Source organism: Lepidothrix coronata, unplaced genomic scaffold (genome assembly GCF_001604755.1).
Source record: "Lepidothrix coronata isolate B3197 unplaced genomic scaffold, Lepidothrix_coronata-1.0 Scaffold8, whole genome shotgun sequence".
Classification (NCBI taxonomy): domain Eukaryota; kingdom Metazoa; phylum Chordata; class Aves; order Passeriformes; family Pipridae; genus Lepidothrix; species Lepidothrix coronata.
Window position 1 is genome coordinate 348,341 of NW_016690188.1, and position 19,169 is coordinate 367,509.

Here is a 19,169-nt window from a genome sequence, read left to right on the forward strand (position 1 = left end):
TTTTAATATTTTCCTTTTGTGGTAAATGGAGCTGCTTTAGATGGGATTTTCCTTGAAGAGCATGCAAAATGGTACCTGTCTGCTAATTTAAAGGCGTTCTCTACTGGGAAACAATGTCTCTCTGGTGTTCTCTGTGTTTGCAGTCTTAACTTTTATTCCCTGTGTTAATCAAGAAAATGTTGAATAATGGGATTTGAGTCTTAAAACTGTCTCAGTGTCATGATTGTTAATGAAACATAGTCTTGATCTGAACTCATGACTTTGGAACTTTTAACCCCAGGTGACCTGGGATAAGCTCCAAGTTTGTTGCTTTTGGAGCACATGGCAAAATTACACAATCACACATTGGCAAAGGAAGGGCTGGGGAGTTTTATTTTTTTTTTTTTTGCTTCGGTTTACTTAGTTTCAGATTTAGTTCTGCTTGACAGTTTGTTTTTGGGGCTGGGCATTTGGGGTTTTGTTTTGATTAAGTCACTGTGCTACCTTGTACAAGCCACAGGGCATTTTATAAATATGCATAGTAGTAGATGTTAAAAAAATTCTCTTGTAGTTAAAGTACTGAACTGTAGAACAGTTCAGCTCTAGAGGCTCTTAAGGTGACCTTGGGGAGGTAATTTGATCTCTCCTTGTGTTAATCTCTAAAATGAGGATAAGAACATTCCTCTTGTCTGCCTTGATTATTTGAATTAGAGGTCTTTGGAGCAGAGAGTTTCTTTTACTTTGTTTCACAGCTGTGACAAGGAAATCGTAGTCTTGGGATTTAACTACTTCTGCTTGTACAAAAAAAAAATCCAGTGCTATGTGAGTATCTTATTACTTTTTAAAGACAAAGCAACTGTAAGAGAATTATGTTTCAATTGGTAAAATTATGGTATTGCTTGTCCTGTACTTTCTCTTTCTAAATTTATTTTTAATATTAGGTTTCAAATTGCAGTTCTGGTGTGCAGCATTGATACTGAGAGAAAGAAAATAACCAAGGAGATGCCAGCTCAGGCACTGCAAGTTTACTGGAGATTTTACTCTTTTTTTTTTTTTAATAGTACTTAGTTCATGAGTGTACAAATATTCATATTCTAAGAGTTGGGCAAGCACAATGTGCAGTCCTGCCATGCCTGATCGCTTCCCAGTAGTGGAATTCCATACATTCCTTGCATCCTAGCTGCGTGTAGGAGCCAGCTTTCTGAAGATATGATGGCAGCTTGTTTATACTGAGAAATGGGACAACTTTTGCTGTTGATCTCACTGGAGGGGAGGGTTTAGTGGTTTTAGTAATTAAATTTAAGACCATAGAGTTCCTGGGTTCAGGTAGCAGTAGAGGCAGTTTAGCTGTTCCTCCATCTGAAACAATGAGTGTTGTGAGCCAAAAACCCCATTTTCAGTAGGGGAGATTCAATCAATTTCTTTTTTTCACAATTTATAAAGTTATAATTACTGATTCTGGTTTTGAAGATAAAAGCAAGCCAACACATGCTCAAAGAAGCACACCTCAGCTTCTCTCTGGACATTTCTCCCTTGCCCTTGCTGGTCTCCAGTCCCTGTCACACATTATACTCAGTGCCTTTGGTGAGGCAAGGGTGGTGCAGGAGTCCACTGTTGCTCCTTTTTCCTTACTCAGTTATTTCTCCGTAAGTTCCTCTGCTGGCTGCAGTCCTTTAATAGTTGTACCTCCTCTTGAGTCTCTTCTCTGTTTGTGCTTGGGACAACTAGTTTGCCTCAGCATTCTTCCAACCCTGCTGACCCTCCTGCCTTGACATAATTTTTGTTTCTCTCTTAGCTGTGCTTTCGTGTCTTCTCTGCCCTGGCGTTGTCTCCTGTGTCTCACAGAGTCACAGAACGGGTCAGGTTGGAAGGGACCACAGTGGGTCATCTGGTCCAACCTCCCTGCTCAAGAAGGGTTATCTCAGAGCACATGGCACATGACTGTCCCCAGACAGGTCTTGAATATCTCCAGTGAGGAAGACTCCACAATGTCTCCAGGCAACCTGTTCCAGTGCACATTCACCTGCACAGTAAAGAAGTTCTTCCTTATATTCAGGTTTATATATGTATACATATACATCTCTGTTTTGCAGCATCCCTGGTGCTCTGGTATCTCTCTTGCATCTCCTGCTGTTTGTCCTTTCCATGTTTGCCATCTGTTTGTATGTATAGGCTTTTGCAGAGGTGCTGTTTGCTCCTCTGTTCTGTTTTGAAGTGCAGTGGATCAATTTTGCCAATTGCTGAGTTGGTTGGCTCAGCTGTGACCAGCACAATCCCATACTTGCCTACCTCCTACACAAGACACCACTGCAGCACCCTCCCCATTGAAGCCCTGCTGGTTATGGTGAATACAATTGATTAGACTGGAAATTATATGGTTGCTTTCCTTGGATGAGAATTCAGAAGGCACTGCTTTTAAAGGTAGAATCTTGGCAAAGTGAAATTGTTTAAAATACACTAAGCTAAAGAAATATTTTTCCGGAGGGGAGGTAGGAATCTTGGTAGGAAAGAGCTTGCAGGTTAGGATGATAATTTGGCCTGCCACTGTAGGAGTGGCAATTCTTTTTTCTGGAAAAATTAATGTATACCAGGGGAAAAGACCAAGTTCTACTAATCAAAATGTGCTGTGCCCTTTGGGTGGGAACAGGATTTTTTTTCTTGTTTGTTTCTGGGGGCAATCCATAACTAATTTAAAAAGGATTATTTATAACAAAGTCGATTTTCCACCTAGAGGACAGTCAGTATCCCCAGAAGGATGATTAATCCTTGCCTTCGTTCAGCTTGGATAGTTTTCAGGCTCACTAGGGATCTGGCTGAGGAGAACACTTAGGCATTGTCTTAAGCCTGTTCTATTCAGCAGAGTGCCTTGTTGAGTCTAATTGAATCACTGGGATTTAAAGCTAAGTGAGTGTTTCAGTGTCTTCTCAAAGTTGGACTCCATTTTTTGAAACTTTGTGATGTTTTTGAAGCAAAATCGTGCATTTTATTAATGATGGTCATTTTGTGTTGTGTATTAGCTGCATTGTTGTGTAAGAGGCAACAATGAGATCAATAATTCTGGATTTTTTATGGACTTATCTTAAAGTGCTATAAACCCATTAATGACAGAAGTCTTGTGTAGATCATCATGTACATTACCTATTATTGTATTCCATATAGACAGGAAAACAGAAGCAGGAAAGCTAAGGAATCCCCTCAAAGCTGCAGAGTGAGGAGCAAGTGCTAAAATGAGGGTCAAATCAAGTAGTGCCAGCTGTTCAGAAGTGAAATGTTGTTGCTTTTATGCTATGCAGGAGACTAATAGGCAAGGTTCTATAAACAGTGTCAACAGGGTGGGTAGCTCCCTAATTCCCACTGCTATTAGCACCACTGCAGTATCACAGATGTTAGTATAAACTACATGGCAATATTATGGAACTTTGTTTTCAGCATCTTGTTTAGAAGCAGGATCTTAAAATTATATCACATTAAGGAAGTGATCTAAATATAAGTACAGCCTTGCAGACTAGTGAGGGTTATTTTTTATTACTGCTGGACCAAACAAGAGTCAATAAATTACTTCTTTATCAAAGAAGCAGTTGCATATCTATTTTATTTTCTGCAAAGACACCTGGAAACAGGATTTGATAGATTTGAGAGTGCCTACTTGCTATCCAGCACTCAAAGTGCTGTCCAGAGGAACAGGCTGTATTCAGGAGCACTTTATTGGTCAGTACTTTTTGTGTGACAATCCATCTACCATAGAGTGTTAAAAGTTACAGAATCACAGAATCACAGTACCAATAAGGTTGGAAAAAAACCTCTGCCATCATAAAGTCCAACACCGTGTCCACTCTTTTCTTAAACACCTCCAGGGATAGTGATGCCACCACCTCCCTGGGCAGCCCATTCCAATGTCTCATCACTCTTTCTCCAAAGAAATTCCTCCTAATGTCCAACCTAAACCTCCTTGGTACAGCTTAAGACTATGTCCTCTCATCCTGTTGCTGGACTTTAATAGCACATTGTTATTTATTGTTGAAATAATATCCCTCAAGAAACTGACTTCTATGCTGCCAATGTTTATAAGGTCTGGGTGCCAACGTGGGCAGTTGAGCACAAGGCAGGGCCTCTGAAATGTCTGGTTTATCAGCTCTGTACATGGCAAACTGTCCCGGGAGTCAGGAGCCATGTAGAGAGTTATGTTGCTCATGAATGTGGGTGTCTAGTTTTAGTTTGAGGCTGTTTAGCTCAGCCCTTAGAAATGCCAGAAGTGAGGGACGTACTGAATGGTGGGCATTTACAAGATCCTTGATTGAAGGAGAGTTTCTAAGTGTGGGGCACAGAGCTTCAATGGTTTGAAAGTGTTTGCTGAGGACAGGTCTCTGCAAGGGTCTTGTACAAAACTCTTGGTGAAGTTCGTGGTGTTAAGGGAGGGGAGATTTTACTACAGATTCTGTTTTGAAAGTATCTGGGAGACCACTAACTTAAGTAGATCAGTGTTCCTCTTCAGATAATCTCAGGGTAAATAGTGGGAGAATTGGCTTTTTAAAATTAGCATTTTTATATTGACTTACCTCAAAAGGGAATTTAATTCATTCTACTGTAAGGAATACTCCTGCAGCCTGAAAAAAGGAAATGTGGGGGAACTCTAACGAGTTTGTTGCTGCGGACTGGAATCCCCTTGTGTGTTGTTGTTTGGGTAGCTGAGGGGCCTGTTTGACATTTGAGTGCTATTACGGGTAACCACCAGTCATCAGTAACCCAGAATTTCCATGCTGTCTGGAAAAAGAAATTGTTTTTTTCTGCTAATTTCAGCAACTTGCTTTCAATGCAGCCTTGAGGATCCTTGAGGATTTGCAGTGAATAATTTGACACTTGTGTTTATTCATTGTTGTCAGTAAGGTTTTGATGGGGACATCAAGTGATGTGTATGCGATGGTCGCTCAGAGTACTCTAAGGAGCTCTTGAATTTCCAATTACCCCTGTCCTATGTTAGAAAAAAGCCCAACCAAAACACTCTTTTGAAATAGTGACTTATTTTCTCGTGTATGGTGGGTGTGTTGAAGGCATAACTCAAAATTATTTTGCCATTTACAAGGCTGATAAACAGTTGCTACATGTTAGACTCACAAGTGTTAGGTGTGAGAAGCATATGCTTAGCTTGATCCTCCAGCCCTTCAGTAAGGAGTTTTGAAGAGTGAGTTGACTATCTTGAAGTACTGTCCCTCAGTAAGCTGGTTGTGTAACTAAGTGTAGAGAACCTTTGTGGATGTGATAAAGATCAATAAGGGCATTCTCAGAACACCAGATAAGAGTCTGGGTTCACTGTCTTCTTATCACCCAATTTGTATCATGATCTGTCTTGTGAAAAATTTCTCTGTACTGATGTAGAAATATAGCAGACAAAATTCACTTTGTGCTTCTTCCCTTTGGTTTGCTAACCACTAATTGGTAATCCATCTGTTAATAAGCACATTGAGTAATGCAGGAATGGAGGTTTGATTCAAAGACTGGCTTGGCTTAGTCAACATTTGTTTGAACATCGTCTGTTTCTCAGCATGTCTTAATTTGCTGCATACTTCATTGGAAGATTAGTGCCTTTTCATTACTGAAAATAGTTTTAAAACTCCCTATTGCTTTTTCTATTTAAGCTTAAAACAACTCCTGATAATACTCAGTTAACAAGCTGTCCATGACTCTTCTTTGAAAGGATTATAATTTTTCTTACACAATAATTGTTGTGTAAGATATGTCATGTAACAAATATAAATGGAATAATTTTGCCAAGTCATTTTGTTCTTGCAGTATAGATGATGCTTTAGAATGTTTTTTGTTCACCTACCAAGTAACCAAAGGCAAACATATGTGGACAGATGTGGTAGAAGTTGCTCCTTCATTTGCTGACTGTTGCTGTTACAGAGAATGACAAATACTTCTAAATAGGCTCTGCTGCTTTTGTATTGAGAACAGCATCAATAACACTGCTACAGTTTAACTGAACTGGAGCACTGAGTTACCGATGGGGTGTGTTTCTACTGACAAACTGAGAAAGCACTCAGGCTCCTGCTGAGTTTAAAGCAAGAGTAGGATATCCCAAGGTTACTGGATAGTTAGGCAAAAGGGCCTACTAAGACCCAGTAAGATTTATGCTTTGTCACTGAGAAACTGTGGAAATTGTGCACTAAATAGACTATCAGAAGCTGTGGTATGTCCAGATAAGGTTATAACCCTTAAATAAACACAGCCAAATTTTCTTAATCTCTCAATCACCATCAAAAGCATGGCAAACTGGATCCATCAAACACATTTATTTTAATTGCAGAACCATCACAGCTGTATTCTTTATTTTTGTGTATGTTGTAGGTGATCTTTTCAGAGAGGATCAAGCAAGTGCTAGTGTTACATATTTTACTTAATACTGAACCATTCATATGCATAAATCTTTATGCAGCTGAGGCCTTAGGGCCTGATCTTGTAAGCTGTTCTGTGGGGAATTAATTGTGGTATCAAAGCTCTAGGTAGCAGGGAGGGATGGGAGGAGGATAGGAAACAGCAGGAAAAAGAGCAGAGAAAATAAGCATGTTTGCACTTGTGTTCTGAAACTAGGAAACAAATGGGATTTTTTTTCCTGCTGTATTTTAAAGCTCATTATTTCCTACCCTTTTTACATATTTGTATGTATGTGGCACAAAGCTTTTTATTTTTATTCGTAAATAACATAGGAGTCATCTCACATGGATTTTAAGCCACAGTTATGTTTTGGGTTATTACCTGGCATTTGTATCTCTAAATTTTTGTATTTAATTCTGTTAGCTGCATTAGCTCCATGCATGTGTTATGCATATCTAAAAATAGAACAGTACTTAAATACTGGTTTTCTTACTTAAAAATCATATATGTTTAATCTTTTATTTTTAAAATTTGGTTTCTGGTATTGAAACCTTTACATCCTATTTTCATACAAATAAATTTTGATATCTTTACTTACAGCCTTTTCTCAAATGTTTTTGTTGTGAACAACCCTAACCTATAATCTTAATTTATGTAGTTATACTTGTTAATGTCTTTATAGGTTGTTTTTCCTTTAAAAAAATACATTTTTCAAAGTAGCAATGCACCCCTAGGGTGGACATGTGGCATGTCTTCTGTTTTGTGAAAATCTTTTAGTTGCTGCAGAACCTGTCAAGAGCTGTGGAGGATGGGGTGGAAAGAATTGATACCAGTCTGTTCATTACTACCTTGCAATCAGCCCCATGTCTGACCATGAGATGCTGTTTTGAGGATAAATAGCTCTGGTGTACTTTGTTTATTCTAGCTGAAGAACTGAGGCTGAGAAGCCTGTGTTATGGTGATAATTGAATAGGACACATAGGAAAAGTATCAGTTTTACTTAGGTCTTCTCTTTGTTAAGTAAGTAGAAAGTAAGACCAGGGGCAGAGGACTGGGGGGGTTAGTAGTAATTCTTTCTGGACCTAAACCAGAGCAGACGTGGGCTATGCTACCCATCTTTACATGACTTTCTCTCATAATCCAGCCTTCTCTCCTGCACTGTCCTGCTTGCTAAGCTCTTTCATCCCACCAGCACCCCAAAAGACAAGAGTATGAGGTAAAATGGGGGAGAGGGTCTGGAACCTTGCCCTGTCACTATGAATGCACTTATCAGCTGGTGTGCTCTCACGTGGATGTGAGTGCCAAGCACTACCATGATGAGGGCAGTAACTTCTGTGGTGCAAAAAGAGATACTGTCCTACCATGTTCCCATTCCTACTGCAGTCCTGTTTGTATCTGTTGTTTTCAGCAGCAGACCAATTGCAAGGGGAAAGTGGCAATACTTTTATGGAAAATATGAGAAAATGTTTAAAAATCATGGCAAAAAACTACCAAGTTTAAGATTTATTTTTTTCTGACTTGTTTTAAAAATAGCTACTCTAGATATCTATAGACAGCAAAACTAGTTTTAAGACAAATTGGCAGACTGTAGGAATAAGGCAGATAAATTTACAGGAAGAGAGAGCTTTATAATGATTCTTCAGATCTGGTTTGAATGACAGTAGCATGAGCAAGCTACAGTCTAGGATTTTCCCTTAGGCTTTTTCTTACATGTGTAGGCAAGCAGCTCACTAGTATCTCTTTATGGGAGTGCCTCCTTCCAGGATTTCCTGGAATTCCTGAAGATCCCTCTCTGATACCTGTGGCTAATGACTACAGTAACATTTTTATCAGTCTCTGACAGCTGGGAGGTTTGATTTCAGTCTGAGTCACTGTTGGTCACCTTAGCTGATAGGATTCTTATAGATTTGAGATTCAAGAACATTCTGCAGATAAGCAAAATGACAGTGCATTTTTCACCCCTTCCTTTCAATAGATATTTCACTAAATCCTCCAGTCTCCACTGTGCTGGGCTTTTACAAAAGAGGAATTCCTTGGAGACTGTGCTGGTTATAGACAGACAGGCTTTACAAACCAGAGGTTACAGTCAGTCACCTTTGTGAGAAACACAAAGGGTGGGAGAAAATTACTTCTCCCCTCTTTACAACAGAGCATGGAGAAGAAGCGATAAGGCAGATTTGGTTCTTGAACTTGATCCTCTGGTGTCTCTCTAGCATCTTTCATCCCAGGACAGATTTTCTCACAGTGTTATCCTGTGCACAGTGCCCACCTGACTTCCTCTTCTTGTCCCAAGCAAGCAGCTGCCCAGCTGAAGTAACACTGCAGCCACTTGGCAGCATCAGAGACTGAGGGAATTTTTATTTTTCAAGTTTTGAACTGCAAATCCTGTAAATTAATTTAAGAAATTATAGCCTCCAAAGCCATGTCAGGTATTACAGAGAGAGAAGAGACGGCAGAGAGAATTGTCTGTAGGATGATTTGGTTGCATTGACTGCCTTGGCAATCTCTAGCACAGTCATCTTAATTTCATTCCTGAAAGCAGAAAGGAAAGGAAATTTAAAACAGGCTAGCAAAAAACTTACAGTAGTTCCACACCATTACATTTCTGCTTTTTCCTTCTTAATAGTTCAGTCTTTAGCCAAGAAAACACAGCAGCCAGTTGAATTGTTAGCATTTCAGAGAATGCTGTCTGTGGTAGGCCACTCAAGATATAAAGGACATGGCTGTGAAATGCTGGGACCCCCCTTGCCCGTGCTGCAATGGGCACAGCCTGTTCTCAGTGCTGTGCAAAAGAGCCCAGAGGTTGTGGAACTATAAGCCATAGAAATTGTATTTCCTAGCATAAAGTTTGAAGTTACATATTCTACAACATGGTTAGAGTTGACTGAACATAGCTTCAGGTTCATTTGTGAAGGTATTCATACAAATGGGAAAATGACAAAAATTAAAATTAATAGAACAATAGCCCATATCCTCCTCTTCTTTTAATTTAGAGGAAGCTGGTTTTTTACTGCAGTTTAGAGCAAAGCTGAACCCAGCATATTTAGCTGTGACTTCTGCCTTGCAGCATTTGCCTAGCAAGGTGTTTCCCAGAAGCTTCATCCCGACTTCCAATAAAAAGCAAGGTATTTTCTGGCTTGCAGCAGATACATGGAGTCTTGCCAGCAAGAATCTGCAGCTAAGAGTCACTTAGCTTGAGCCTTTGATTTCTAACAGTTCTGTGTTCAGGGAGAGAATCATTAATAAAGCAGGCTGCAGTATTTATTTTCATTGTTTTCTTTATTCAACAACTGTGTCTCTTTAGGTAGTTGCTGTAATTTTCATTCCAAAAAGGTTCGGTACAAAAACTGAGGTCCTTTTTTCTGGCTGATGCAACAAAACATATAATTGTTATTAAACCCTCATACAATGATCTGCTTTACATAAAACACCCCAACAGGACAGTTTTAAACTTTACACAGCAAATTAAGTCTTTCACTTTGCTCAGAAAATGCCTTTGGTTTCTCATATGAACATTGGGTTGTTAATGGCCTTTTCTGTCTCCTTTTCTTTTTAATTGTTTCTTTGCAGATCTGGGATTATTTTGAGAAGTTTAGATAAAATGCAGTAACAAATATGCTCAAGCTGTTAGAGTTGCTTTGAATTTTCATCAATATAGTGCTGTTGCAAAATGTAATGAAATCAACATTGCATGATTCACAAAGGAACATAAGGAATGACAAAAATCATGGTGATATGTATGCTGAGTGACGTTAGCACAAAGCAATACTCCAGTCACAAAGACTGTTTTCCTCATGGATGAAGGTGCTATTGATTTTTTTATATTCTCTTTATTTCCCCCAAATTAAATTATGTCATTCAGACTTCCCAGTTGTCCCAGTCAGTGTACGTGTTACTCTGGGTAAATTGGATATTTAATGAGACATTGATTTGTCTTATTGGAAACCTAAATGAGTTTAAGAAAGCATTAATTATTAATTATTTAATCATTTAAGCTGGTCTTGAAAGCAGGAGTGGAAGTCTCCACCTGTCTTGTCTTGAAAAATTCTTCTTTGTATGTCCCTGACCTGAGATTTTTGTTCATTAATAAAAGAAGTCTTCAGGCTGTGCCCAGCAGCATTGGAAGTTGAAACTATTACACAGCAACTTGAACCTTTGGAAAAGTTTTGATGTTGATCTCTTGTAATTGTAAAGACTATGACAGCTTTGACTTCTATAGGTACTATAGCTTTCAAAAATTCATACTGAAAAGTGTTGAAAGAATAAAAATAAGACTAAACATTCAAAGAAATTGTTGCATCTGTTTGATCTGTGTGCATGCTTCCAGCATCCCTTTGTTCAATTGAAGACACTACACTAGTTTGTTTAACTAGAGCAAGTTTAACAAATCAGTTGAATTAGTAGTCCAGGTATTTGTGATGGAATGACATTTGTTTGGAACTAAATCCATTGTGTTTGTAGGTGTTTGCACCTTGCTGATGTGAGCGAGGCCAGTAGATACACTGTGTTTAGTCTTAAACAAAAGGGTCCGTGCACCTTGTTTTACTGGTTGGGCCAAGCTGGTATCTGACATGATTTGCATGTAGACAAGTATCAGCTCACATCATTTTACTGGAACTGGCAAATACCTGACTTGTGTTTATGTTACACACCCATGCTGTAAGTATGCACTTTATGATATGAAGACAATCATCAGCCCCAGCACTGAAGCAAGTACCTGTTGCTCTGGTACCTCAGAAAGTTGTTAACTTAAGTTCTTTTAATTTCTTTTGGCTGGGAAGGCAGTCATAGTGTTGATATATTTGGATGTGAAACTTCATTAAAGGCAACACAGCTTCTTAAGTTAGTGTTTGTCCACTCACTTTCCAAGGAATGCTGCTTCCAGAAATATGATGGATGTGACCATATGTGACCATTGTCTGACTTAACGTCTTAGATGCTTATGCAACTCTTTCCATCTCAGCGCCCAGGAACCTTGTCATGGTATTTACTCTCACAGCAGGGTGAGGTTAACAGTGCTGTTACACCCAGTTTACAGGCAGAGACACTGGAAACACAGATAAACCAAAGCATTCAAATAACCTAACTTTAAACTGGTAGGTCCCAGGCTCAGAGACTTAGATAAACTTAACTGTCTGACTTTAGTCCTTTAGAGGATGTCATACAAAGAGCCCAGATACCTGTTGTAGAGCAGGGGTTGGAATCTGGATTATCCAGATCCTAAATTAATGTCCTATTGCTAATTATACTGTCTGGAGTCTATTATTGTCTTAGACATGATCTAGAGTTGCCTTATTGCATCATTGCTGCTAGTGCATGATGCCTGAGAACATATCCTCTAGCATTTAGTTGATATGGGGAGGGTTGATGCAGGCAGAGCCTGAATTATTTACTCTCTCAAGATGTGAAATCCTTGTAAGGAGATGAAAGCAGCTCCTGGCTCACCTTTTCAGACCCAGGGCAGTTCACAACTGACATGTCCAGTAAGCTGGCTGGACTTCAGTCAGAAACATTTCCGTAAGCTGCTTGTAAAGGTATTTCACTTTTTTTTCCTTCAAATCCCTGTTCTGTCCTCACTGGTAACTATAAAAGGTCACCTCTGTCACTGAAAAGCCTTGTGTATATTGCATATATCCAAAGGAAAAAGCTTGCAAGCAATTCCTTACAGGAAGGCAAAACTCAGTTACTCAGTTTTGACCTACAGTGCCAAATTCAGGCCAGTAAGACAAGCACCATAATTAGCTTCACTTAAGAGATCAGCCTAAAAATAGCAACTAACAGTATTTGTATTCGTTTAAATGGCTTTAAAGGCAGAACTGGAAAGAAGCTGCATCACTGGACCAGTGTTATTTACATTTATTTACTCTCCTAAAGAGAAAAGATTGTTTCAGATCAATAGCAGAAGATCTGGAACCTGGTGTGCAGAATGTTAGAGTGTCCTCCACATGTGAGTTGAAGAGAGAAGAATGTTGCAGATGCAGATTTCACATTGCACCATATAAATCATAGGGAACATTTTCCCAAATGCTTGATCCAGTTCCTCTTGTGAGCAACTTTAAAAGTCCATTCTGTTAATTTTTTTCAGCTGGCATCAGGCCCATCTCAGGGTATCTGATTCTGAGAGGGAATTTTCCTCATGATAATTTAATTTGCTAGCACTTGTCTCTGGTTCTTTCTTTTCTATTTTCTTCCTTTCCTTCTCTCTTTCTCTCCTTCTCTCTTTCTTACTCTCTTTCTCATTGCATAATCTATGTGTTTCCTTGGTTACCAGTCAGTAGTCTTGTTTGGAAGAATAATAACTTCCACTCTAGAAATAGTATCACATTGCAGACTATTAGATGAGGTTCACTCAAGGCAAGGCATTCACGGGGCTCTTCACTGGAGCTCCTAATTGAAATACTGGTTGGCATTACCAGCTGCATTCTGTTCACCAGGATGGGCTGAGTAACTGCTCAAGGGAAATAGGTGAAATGAGGCTACCAGAGAAGAGGGTGTTAAAAACTTTGAGCTTGAGTAGAACAATTCAGCCGTTCATTTTCTTTGAAGTTTGGTGTGGGAGGTGTGGGTGGTGGTAGTGGTTAAGAACAAACAGCTACCATATTAATTTGGCTGGACTTATAACAGAAATTACTTAGAATATTTGTTATTCCTTATTCTTGATGCTGTTACTCCCCTAATCACATATTAGGCTTTTTATTATTCATCTTGTATTTATATAATACAGAATGATAGCAGCAATTTTTCACTAAGGCATTTATATAGGAGCGTAATATAGAAGGAATTCATGAAGTGATGGGTCTAGAAATTGCTAGAAATTCATTGAAGAAGGGGAGGAATCTGGTGTAGTAAATATGAGCAAGGTATCTCTTCTATTGCTGTGTAAGCAGCAACCTGAAAAACTGCGTAGTCCTGGTGGGGGTGATGTCAGGAATTGATCAGGAAAGGAAAAGATCTCCAGAAAACTCCAAGATAAAATAATGAAGATGCTTCCCAGTGACAGTGAGAGGGGTGTAGCTGTATCAGCACTCAGTCCTTCGCAGGCCGGGAAAAGTAGGACAGGAATGGTAAAAGACAGAGGCATGGGTAGAGATATGTTTTCTCTGAGATGTTCTGATGAGCACCACTAGTTTGAGGACAATATTAGAAGGAGGCAAACTTTCTACTGCTAGAATGGGATGTGGGAGGGAGAATTGAAGAAACATAGGTTTGTTTGGGAACATTCTGGGTAATACTTTCCACTTCAAATGGTACAGTTTAGGTTAAATCTTGCTCTGGTTTACAGCCATGCATTTCTGTTGGAGCCCCAAGATGCCACAAGACACATCTGAAGAAAAAGTTAAATGTGTTTTACAGAAGCCAAATGTGGAGCAATTAAACTTTTATTATGACAACGAAATACACGAACCTTTCCTGTTCCTGTCCAAGCTCTGCTAAGGACAGTTGGATGGCTGATTACCACTACCTGGAATTGTGTCTCCCTGACTATATTGCATATACTTTGGTAATTTCTGCCTACTCATAGTTTCTCTAAGTTGAATGCAGAGAGGAATTTCTGCTAGAATTAATGGGAGTAGAAACAAATAATGTTGTCTTCTTTTCTCTTCAGGAGTGCTTTCCCTGTGTCTCTGCTGTAGCAAAAAGGAGATGTTTGTAGTTTATATTTAGTGTAGTCATTTCATATAGACTGCCTGGTTTATCTGGTTTCCCAGAACTTGATTTGGCATTGCTTTCCTTTAATCCTTTTTGCTTAGATTATATTTTTTTCTTGGATTAAATTAACTCCTGTGTTGGAGGAGCACACACTCATGTTCTTGGATAGAAAACTGTAGGCATTCTGAAATGCTCTGTGGCACTGAAACTGTGGGGACAGTTTTTCCTCGTCTTTCCATGGCAGCCTCAGTGGAAAGAGGTAGTAGTTGATGTAAATGGCTTAAACTACTGGTTTATGAAAAGACTATATTTAAATAAAATGGTGGTGACTTTTTAGATGAGCCTAAAATAGGACCAGATACATTTGTATTATGGTCAAAAGTGTCTGGGAACACAGACTTATGTACAGGAGAAAATATTCTTTTTGTTTGGGTTGAAATATTTTTTGTTTTTTTTTTGTTTTACAGTGGCCCATCCTCAGGAGCCTCACCACCCCTCTGAAAAGCCAGTCATCCACTGCCATAAATGTGGGGAGCCATGTAAAGGTGAAGTACTCCGTGTTCAGGCCAGACACTTCCACATCAAATGCTTCACCTGCAAAGGTAAGACCTGGATATTGATCTGTTAGAAATGAGTGTATTTATGCACTGGTACCTTGAACCAGTGATGAGAGGTTGCGCTTCCTGTGATCAGCCAGTTACAGATATTCTCTTTGCTCAGTATCTGAAGGATTTGAGGGTAAGGAGGGTCAAGAAAGGAGATGAAATGGCTGAATCACACATGTACCAGCAACAAGGTGATTGACACCGCACAGAACAAACTCAGTATGCAAACATCTGCAATTTAGTTGAATTACATGAGACATTTGGTTTTATGGGGTGGGGGAGGATGAATTTGCTACCACTAAAAATCACAGAATCACAGAATATCATGAGTTGGAAGGGACCCACAAAGATCATTGAGTCCAACTCTTAGCCCAGCACAGGACCATCCCCAACAGTCACACCATGTTCCTAAGAGCATTGTCCAAATGCTTCTTGAACTCTCTCAGGCTTGATGCTGTGACCACTGCCCTGGAGAGCCTGTTCCATGGCCCAACCACCCTCTGGGTGAAGAACCTCTTTCTGAGATCCAACCTAAACCTCCCCTGACACAACTTCAGGCCATTCCCTCAGGTCCTGTCACTGGTCATCACAGAGAAGAGATCAGTGCCTGCCCCTCCTCTTCCCCTCATGAGATCTCTCCTCAGTCTCCTCTTCTCCAGCTGAACAAACCAAGTGTCCTCAGCTGCTCCTCACACGGCTCCAAATCAAGGCCCTTCACCATATTCATTGCCCTCCTTTGCATGCTCTCTAAGAGCTTAATATCTTTCTTATATTGTGGTCACGAAAATTGCCACTCAAGGTGAGGCCTCCCCAGAGCAGAGCAGGGCAGGACAGTCATCTCCCTCAACCAGCTGGCGACGCTTTGCCTGATGCAACCCAGGATATGGTTGCCCTCCTGGCTGCCAGGGCACCGCTGACTCAAAGACTTGGAACAGCACGTTCTGTTCTCAATGCTTATGTGTTCATTCTTGTTCTTTTCTCCTGTACACTGGGTGCAAGTTAAACAATAGAAAATTGTACCTGAAAGAAATAAAAAACAAACTTAGCTCTTTTTAATTTTATTTGCAATTTTATTTACTTCATGCAGTTCTACGTAGACAATGAGTGTCATATATTTCCCAGACAGTGAATTAAGCTTGGTCTTCCATGCTTTTGAGTCTCTGGGTCTCCCTCTCCATTGGCTAGGATTTTCTAGGATGCACACACGCTTTCATGGAGGCCTCACCTGTTTTAGGGCCCAATTTGGTTGTGTGTGTAAGGAAGCTGCATGGCAGGCAGCTGTGTTATGGGAAGAGCTTTGCCTCCTGTCAGCCCTGGTTCTTCAAAAGGGTTTTAAGGCTTTGGGCTGTGGAGCTGCCTTGGGAATGGGGAGAGAACGACCCATTGTACAGAGCGAGGACCTGAAGGGCTCTCGGCAGCTCCAGTTCATACCACTGAGCCCTCTGTGACCACAACAAAGACTCACTGTGTTTTTTTACAAAAAAGAGGTTTAATGAAGCGTTAAATAATTATAGAACTATGCTTTGTGAATTCATGGCCTTTGAAGATGGGTGTTCTGGAGCAGGAGGCAATCCTGACTCCTTCATACAGCTTCTGTTTAATGAACAACAATGCAGCACTGGCTGAATTAAGTAACTGCAGTACGTAGGATGAAAGGTGAGAATAAGGAGAAATACACAGGCCCATGTGGAACAAGGGAAGCACCTGCTGATTCAGTTCCAGCATAGCACAGGAGAGATACAATCAAAGGGCTTCAGGCTCCAGGTGAATGTGGCCAAGCTGGTGGCAAACATGTGCTGGAGCAAATCAGAGTAACTGAGCAACTAAAACAGAGTAGAAGAATCTGTATTATGTAGTTTTTCACTTCTATTACACCTGTTACTTTTTCTGAAAGTCCATATCTAGTGCGTGTACTGCAGATCCAGACTTTGTAAAGTGCCTCAAGCCCAGTTCCTGAGTTTCAGTTATATTTTTCATGTTCTAAACGTGGATGGAATAGTACTGTAGTGTGATTGCTGAGTTCTTCTGTTTTCTGAATATATGGAATATAGCAGAAAATAGAAATAGTTGTTTTCCTATGTTACTAGAAGTCACTTGAGTTACTTGCATGTTGAAAAACGAATGGCTAGAACCTAAGAAATTATGTTTGTTACCTGTGTTTTTTAATTAAATAACTCAAAAAATGCTTAACTTTCTCCTTGATATTAACATCTTTCATCTGTGCCAAACTGGAATGGCATCAGCCTATCATGGAAGGTGGCAAGGAGCACTATCTGCACTATTTCTGAAATGCTTGGGGAAATGTGTATCTCTTTCTCTATTACAGTTGCTGTATTTCAAGCAGTACTTGATGCAATATAATCCTTAAGCAGTTCAAAGCCAGCAATTGTTTCTTTTCTTGTTTCTGCCTGTAGTGAGTAGTGGTCTCAATTTAGAGAAGACACTGGATTAGGATATTTTCAGCATCAGGCCAGCTGAGACCCTTTGAGTCATGAAGGAGAATGCTAATTCAGACCAGGCAGCAAACACTGTGCTTAGGACCTCCGATAAAGCAAGGGGGCAGATGGAACAGGGCTCTGGAATTGTTGTCCTGATGAATGCACCACATTAATCTTGCAATTTTTTTGGGTTTAATAGCTGCTTTTGTGCTTTGACTATTCTGTTGGTTGGGTTTACTAGGATACATTTTTTTCCCCTACCCTAGAGCAATATCTAAACTCATCTTGGCTTCTGTTTGTGAAAGTATTTCCAATCTAATGATGGTTTAGTATTCTGTAACATTATCTATCTCATGACTGTTTACATGAAGATCACTAGAGAAAGGAGAGATATAGAAATATCATGCAAATGAAACTATGATTTATATAATTAACTTTTTAAGGAAAATTTGAGTTTGTGAAAGGTAACTGGTTGCATATGTTCACTTATTGTTTAGTGGGAGGGGGAGACAGTGTGGCTTCTGCTTGTTGTAGTATCTGCATGTTCCAGTTTGAACTGAGAAGGTCAGTGCTGAATCTTAAGAGACTTTTCTCATGCTGCTCATTCAGTTTGTGCCTTATTATTTGGATTTGCCAGGGAGTGTTGTCTGTTTAGAGTTCAGTTGTCTTTCACTGAAAGAAAGGAAAAGGGTGTGTATGGGAGGTTGCTCCAAATCCTGTTTTGAATCTTACACCCGGGCTGCAGATCTTGTATACTGTTTGCCTCTCTTACTTAAGTGAATGCAGTTTTTGTTTAAACCATATAGTTATTTACTTACACTGCATGTTGTCTGACCATATGCTTCATACAAGTGGGACATAGCAGTTCAAGTAAGTGTTTTTTTTTCCTCTTCGTCTGATGAGTTTTTAATTTGACATGACTGCGACTCTACAGGAGGTGTATATACTCTATAAACCCTCCTCGGTTTATAGAGTAAGTTGTTAGCTAAAGAAAACAGCTGATACTGAGACAGAACTTATCAGCTGCATCTACAGGTGGCTTCGTTATCTTTCTCTTTTTTGTATACTAAACTTTGCTCTTGAGACTTCAACTCATACATCTGCAGCATGAAAGTCTTGAACAAGCTCATACTTGTCTAACTGTTTTCATACCTGCTGAAAGTGTTGAAACTTTTACCCAAAGACTTAGAAGATGTGGAAAAAATCCATTTCCTCATAAAGCTGTCACACTAGTTGTATAGTTGCAGAGTTTCAGTGTGATCCTGTTCTTTGCTCTGGTATGTATTTCCTTTTTTTTTATTGCCATCCATGCTCTCAACTTTGTGTTTACATCATGCTGTAATGCTGCTTCCCTAGGTTATGTCAGAGCCTCTTAGGCACTCCATGCCTGCTTGGCATGCATGTCAGTGGTGGCTGTTGCACTGAAGGAACACGGTGACTTCAGTCTCCGTGCTGCATCAGCCAGCCCAGGACATGCTCATGCGTCATGTAATGTGATCAGACAGTCGTCTTCCCCTGTAGTTTGGTGCTGCATCCATCTCTGGAATCTTTCTCAGAACAGAGTAATAGCTTCCTGACAAAGATGACAAGTGAAATCTCCATGGACAGACGTGTTCCCATGCCCCCATGATAAGATGCACCTCGCTGTGACTCTGCCTGTTGAGAACCACGTGTGTCCCGCTGGTGTGTCCTATCTGCCTGGCATGGCTGGCCAGTTCTATTTGTGGCTCCTGATAAAAGCTGGTAGAAAAACAAAGAGCTGAAAATGGTGTGGCTGTCCCTGGGAAGGTGAGCTCTGCCGGCCCCCCGATAGGCAAAGAATGTCAGGCAGGCAGCAGCTGACTCAGAGCTGGAGTTAACAAGGGAATGATGGACAGAGGAGGGATAAGAGAGATTTAGGAGTGCTCCTGGAGCACAATTCAGAGCAGTTGTCTTTTGCTGTTTTATAACAAAGTCACTTGCCTTGCTAAGGATTTACACTGGTTTGTGTTACAACTGCAAATTTAATTGGATTCTGTGTTACCTCCAGTTGTAATAAGTCTTAAGTTCTGTTTTAGTAGGAGTACACTACACTTACCATACCAACTTGTTAATGTCTACCAGGCAGTGGAAGCAGCAGGCTGAG

At 40.0% G+C, this 19,169-nt stretch overlaps 1 protein-coding gene across 14 annotated transcripts in view; it reads left to right on the plus strand.

Moving 5' to 3' along the window:
- Positions 1 to 19,169, plus strand: part of ABLIM1 (actin binding LIM protein 1) — a 146,462-nt gene that overhangs the window by 30,995 nt on the left and 96,298 nt on the right. For all 14 annotated transcript variants that reach the window (XM_017803807.1, XM_017803819.1, XM_017803747.1 and 11 more), the window contains exon 2: positions 14,469 to 14,603. In XM_017803807.1, coding sequence (XP_017659296.1) covers positions 14,469 to 14,603 — 135 coding nt within the window. The remainder of the gene's footprint in view (positions 1 to 14,468; positions 14,604 to 19,169) is intronic.